Below are 6,000 nucleotides of genomic sequence, written 5' to 3'. Positions count from 1 at the left end.
TCTAATTGACTTTTAGTGGAGACTGTTTGCGTGGTGACAGCACGCATTTTCAGCACTTTGTGTGACAGGAGCACGCAATCTGGGACCCTCTGGTTCTAACAATGCCTGCTCATTTCACGCATTTCTGTGAGATCAGGTTGCATGGCCAAAATGACTCCATTATTGTTTGCTGCAGAGATGGAAGAGTTCCTGCTTTGTGACCTTGGTCCATGATTCAAGGTGACTTTATTGGTGCCTGGAGGTAGATTTATTGAGCAGTAGCATCAGAGGGATTCTGAAAACTCAGACTGACATTTAAAAACACAGGACAGTGAAACCATCACCGACCGACAGGTGCTCACAGACAGAAATAAAAGGTAAATAACAGAGCCCTTAAAATGCCAATAAAAAAACTGATAAAGGCAGATACTGAAATCAACAAATAAACAAAACTAGGCTGGGCTTTCAATAAGACCAAAATGTTGAATTAACTTTTTAATTCGTGCTAATTTCCCTTGAGTTTAGATGATTGTGTACTTTGTGTATTTATTTGAACTGAGTGTGTGTTCAAAGAGTAATGGATGTATGTGGAGCTGCTCCTCTCTGGATCCACGGCCTCGCGCTCGGTTCCCTTTGACGTTTTCCTCCTTTACTTTGAAGGCGGCCTGGCTCGTGCTCGCGCCTGACTGCCGCTCACTTGATTGGATGAAAACCCTCCGGAGCGGAGCGACGTCACGGCGGCGCTCCAGACTTCTTCTCCCGGGCAGCGGGCTCCGCCGCCGGGGAGCGGACTCCCGGACCCGGCGGGTCCGCACGGAGCCGGGGGGCGGGGAGAAGGGGTCAGCTGACCCGGGCGAGGCCTCAGCCGCTCACCGCGGTTGTTGACATTCCGCTCCCGGTGCTTCTTCGCCGTCTGTTTTCGACATCCGAGCCGGGAAGTGTTAAGTTTACTCCTGCGCGCGCTCGTCTTATGTAACACGTGTTTATTTGCCCCCTTTATCGTCCATCCCACCCCCGCGGCCCGGGGCGGCTCCTGCCCCGAAATGACCCGCGTGCACTGTAACCTTTCAGTAAACAGTCCCGAGCGTCCATGACGAGGCGAAAAGAAAACCGCGGTGCGGTGGCGCCACCTGCTGGCCGCCACGCGCCGCTGCAGCCCCCAAAGAAACAGTGATGACAGAGGTCAGACTGAGAAATCATTGTTTTTATTTGTAAACGGGTTCGCACTCAGACTGAACACTACAGAGATGTTCTGAGCTTCACCCAATCAAACCAAGAGGAGCGTCCAGAGAGGAGGCAGCAGGCCGGCCGGGCAGCAGCCGCTAAAGCTTCTTCTTGTCTTTTAAAATCTGTATTAAACTTCAAATCTGCTCTGGGTATTTTTTGCACCTGCTGTCTTAAAGTTTGACGGTTTTCAGCCGGGCCGCCCTGCTCCCCGTCCACGGGATCCGCTCCCAGTGAGTGATTTTTGTACAAAAAGACAAAAACTATAAAAGAAATCCAAGAACCACATTACAGAACACTTGAATAACAACTGGGGGGAGAAAAAAACCGAACTGAAGCATTGTGTAATTTATGCCAGAACAAGCCCCAAAAGGTAACACTCATGAAATCATATGAGAACTATTAGCCCCATACAAACACGGGCACGTCTATCTGCCTGGTAGTTATAGTTATGAAGTACTGACTGGATTCATGCCGAGGCTCAACACACCTTCCTTCACTACAGCTGGCAATACATAGTGCTGTGACCAGAGACGCACATCTTTTTTTATTTATTCTTTTCTTCTTTTTTTTTTACACTACACGTGTTATAATGACCACATTAGTTCACTTATCATACTTTTCTTCTAATAATACACCAAAAAAAAGAAGAAAAAAAAAAAAGGAAGAATAGGCTAAAATCTCTCACGACAAAGCAATGCAGATTATCATAGAAACTGATGACGAGACAATCTATCGACACACAGGCACAGTGCACAAGCTTGCAGGCAGGAATGGAAAAGAAATCTTTGTAGTTTTTAAATAGTACAAAAATGCTTTTTATTTACTCTTTTGCTTCAAGCGCACAACTGAAACTCTGAAGCCAGACCTTCTGATCTCTGAAGATGTGAGGAGGAAGAAGCTATAGCGGTGGTAGTTGTTGCCCCCCCCCCATCCCAACCCCAAACAAACATGAGGTGTATATTTAGCTCCAGATCATGAGACATTCACTTGATCCGCGGTTCTTCACCCCTTGGCTGAGAATCAGCAGTTCTGCTGGAAGTTTGTGTTGGATGAGCCACCTCCTCTTCAGAGCGATTTCATGAACGTATGAACCGTGGTAAGGCAGTGACAGACTGAATGGTTTCATCCTAAAAGAGTCCAAATCTGACACCGTGGTGTCGCCCCCCCCCCCCCCCCCCCCCCCCCACACCCCCCCTGCAGCTGGCTGTGGGTTCGTCCTGTACTTCAAGATCCCCATAACAACTGTGACCTCTCAACGCCAGCATGTCTGAGAGACGAAACCTCCCCAAAACAGACACACAGTGGAAACAATGAACCTCGTAAACAAAAACTTATACAACCACTCGCAGGTCAGACATGCAGAACAAGCTATTTAACAGAAAAAGAAAATCAAAGTCCAACTCAAAAAAATAAAGCCAACAGTTTCGTATTAGAACATGAAAATAAGAAAAATAATTTCTATATATAGTCACTTGTTTCTTTTTTTTTTTTTTTACATTTACATTTCTCATAATAATTCAATACTTGTGTGCAACTGCAATGAAAACTCTAAGCACAACAGAAAGTCAAGTCTAGCTTCATATATTTACCATCATCGTAATGAAAGAGATTGTTCTGAAAAGTCCCGACTGCTTAAATAAAATCAGAATAAAAAAATAAAATAAATCTCTGATGAGCTGAAGGTAAAATCCTCGTGTGTGTGTGTATGTGTGTGTGTGTGTGTGTGTGCGTGTGTCGTTTCATGAATGGGACTAGAAATGACCGATCGTGTGTGAAGTTAAGGGCACTGGAAATCAAAACTCCTGCAGTGTTTCTGGCTCTCTGCTGCTGCACAATGTTTCGGATGGGGCCCTGTGGGGGAGGGAGGGGGGAGGGGAGGGTTTCCCCGGCCCATCATGCTTTGCTCTCGGTGGGGTTTGTCTGTGTGACACTGTTGTGATCTGCAGTGATCAGGGTGTTTGGTAAGTCTGCCTCCTCCAGTTTGCCCTTCTCATCGCAAAAAATCTTCCTGCAAAGTGGAGAGAAGAGAAAACGCCAAGTTAGAGACCCGGACGGTGGCGGGCGGCGGACAAATGAATCAGACCTCAGCAAACACTGGAGCCGAACACAGTTATTCTCAATGACAGCTTCACCCAATATGTAAGAAGACGCTGTGAGTGGACACACCTTCTTACATATTTCTTCACCACCTTGACGACAGTCAGTAAACAGATAATGACGTTTCCCAACACTTCATCCTGCGCTGCTCCACTACAGCGAGTTTTCTCCTGAGTGAGTTTAGCTGGACTTCAGAGAGACTGTGGCGGGAAAAGGGAAAGAGCCCCGAGCTGCTGCTGCTGCTGCTGCAGCTCCACTGTCTTCACAGCAGGCAACACTCACAGGCCAGGAGACTAAACACTTTGTGCTTCACAAAGGTCAAAGTTCAGACACGGAAACCCTCCAGAGCTGCTGGCCGTGGCTCCACTGGCGCAGGACGACGGGGCTTTAAGTTACTCCAGCTTTACACTGTGGGAACTGTCCTGTCAGACGTTTTGGTTTCCACCATGACTTGACGCTTTCTAGTTTTCACCTGTGACGTTTGTTTTCTGCATCTGAAATGATGATTACCGAATATTATGTTTCTCATACTGACGGCACATAATCTATAAATTCAGTTTTCGAGTGGCTGGTTTCACTAAATAATGAAAGCGTTCAGTCTGAGACTCGAGGGATTTAAAGTTAAATCAGCCTAATCTGAGACGAGACTATTAGCCTCAGTGGCTGCACATGAGTTTATTACTGATATTTTATTATTTTTCATTTCAAGGATAGAAGAAAGAGTCAAGAATGAAGCTCACAGTGTAAAAAAAAAACACTGAAATGTATTAATGAAAGTTTTAATTTGTTCACTGCAATCCTGATTTTTTTTTCATCATCTAATTCTTGGACTCAAATTTAAAAAAAAAAATATTGATTTATGTTTTTTTGGTTCCTAATTTTCTTTTAAATCTCACTTTTTTTGTTGTCAGAACTTTTATAAAGAATCTCCCACTGACTTTTACAATCGGCTCTAACAAATCCACATTCCGATGAGGCTGAGTCGAGACCGGAGCGGCTGGTTTGTGTCTCTGCGATGCTGCACGTCTGAAAACAGCCTCAACTACGTTTGTGGTGAATGTTGCAGAAGTCGAGACCTCACAATGGGAAAGTTTCACACGCAGGCATTAAAATAACAAAAAAAAACATCATATCGCTCCTCTCTCCACAACAGTGACTATCCCAGTGTCATTACCACGATTTACCATTACAATATTTCATATTGTGTGGTCAATGGCAAGATGCGGTGGTGAATGAATGGGCGTACAAGTTACACTCGCACACGAACACACACACACACACACACACACACACACACAGATAAACCTCTAGAGGGAGCCGTACTCATCGTTGACAGGAGCGGTCTTGGCCAGAGTCTCTGACGCCTCCAGGACTGGGCCTGAGGGGGGGTCTGCTCCGTCCCCGTTGGGCAGAGAGGGGGCCGCGGGCGGGCTGTCTAGGCTAATGAGGTCAGCGGGCGGCGGCGGCGAGGGTCCCTCCGTCCCGTTCGTCAGCTCTAAGTCTAGGCCGGCGTGTTGGGGCGCCGCGTCGGGGGTCAGTAAGTCGTACGTGTCCGACGGCGACGTGAGCAGGTCGTTTGAAAGCGGCGCCTGGAGCCCGGCGGGGCCGTGGGAGGGGGGGATCGCGGTGACGGGTAACGCAACCGGGGAGTCGTCCAGGTCCTGCAGAGTGCCGCCGGCCGCCGCCGTGGAGGCGGGCGTCGGTCGGTCCGTGTCGAAGGCGGGGGGCCCGCACGCGCCGGGATCCGGAGCGGCAGGGTTTAGGTCTGGGTGTGTGCTGGGCGGGGCGGCGGCGGCGGCCGCTCTGCTGGAGGCGGTTTGCACCGGAGCGTCTGTTTCTATGGCGACCGTGGGCGGCCGGCCGCTGACCGGCGGCCTCGGAGCGGGTTTCTTAGTGTCGAGAGTGGGAGACGGCGATGGAGAGGACGCGGCGAGGGGCGACACAGGCGGGCTACTCCTCGCGTTCAGAGCGGCGAGCTTCGGGGAGTGGCGGCGCTTGGGCGGGATGGGCGTGCCGGCCTTCTGCGGCCGGATCTGGTCGGGGGTGGGAGGCGGGGTGCTCAGCTTCTCCGGCTCTTCCGGGGCGTTACTCCGCCTCCGCTCTACCGACGGCGGCGGCACGGCGTCGACGGGGGGAGTCGGCGGCGGCGGCGGCGGCGGCGGCGTTTCGGGCTCGGCGGCCGGGACGGGGGCGGGCGAGGGCTCGGCGGCCGGGGTGGACAGGCTACACGTCAGGGTGGTGGTCTCGCTAGAGGGGCTGTCCTGAGCGAGGTCAAGGGTCGCGGTGGCCGTGTCAGAGTTGGTGGCTACGGAGGAGAGGGTGTCCTGAGCCAGAGCAGCAGTGTAAGCCGCCAGCCTGAGAGAGCAGGGAGAGAACAGAGACACACAGACTAGACACCAGGGTGACAGGGTGGTCCGCACGGCCGCATGCACGGGGGTCAGCTGGCTTGAAAGAAAAAAAAAAAAAAATCACACAAACACAGACTGAAGCAACTCAGGAAGAAGACCAGCGGCTGCTAACGCCTAGTGAGGAAACGAAAGCAGAGAAAAGAAAAAGAAAAGGGCGTCATGCTGTGAGTGGACATTAAAGGATACGTCTCATACACACACCGACATGGAGCACAGTACAGCGACTCAAAAACGCATGTGTTAGAAAGAAACGGCACCGGCCTTCCTGCAGAAAACCACAGCACCACGC

The 6,000-nt window shown here is 50.4% G+C and overlaps 1 protein-coding gene across 11 annotated transcripts in view; it reads right to left on the bottom strand.

The window, feature by feature from the left end:
* Positions 1–2,393: 2,393 nt before the first annotated feature.
* Positions 2,394–6,000, bottom strand: part of ncam1b (neural cell adhesion molecule 1b) — an 80,909-nt gene continuing 77,302 nt past the window's right edge. For 10 of the 11 annotated variants that reach the window (XM_030108493.1, XM_030108496.1, XM_030108499.1 and 7 more), the window contains 2 exons: positions 4,627–5,658; positions 2,394–3,214 (listed from right to left, as the gene is read on the bottom strand). In XM_030108493.1, coding sequence (XP_029964353.1) covers positions 3,100–3,214; positions 4,627–5,658 — 1,147 coding nt within the window. In that variant the 3' untranslated portion in view covers positions 2,394–3,099. The remainder of the gene's footprint in view (positions 3,215–4,626; positions 5,659–6,000) is intronic. The other variant, XM_030108503.1, reaches the window with a different exon arrangement.

The sequence above is a fragment of the Salarias fasciatus genome, chromosome 14 (assembly GCF_902148845.1).
Source record: "Salarias fasciatus chromosome 14, fSalaFa1.1, whole genome shotgun sequence".
NCBI classification, from domain to species: domain Eukaryota; kingdom Metazoa; phylum Chordata; class Actinopteri; order Blenniiformes; family Blenniidae; genus Salarias; species Salarias fasciatus.
This window is presented reverse-complemented; position numbering and strand designations above follow the sequence as displayed.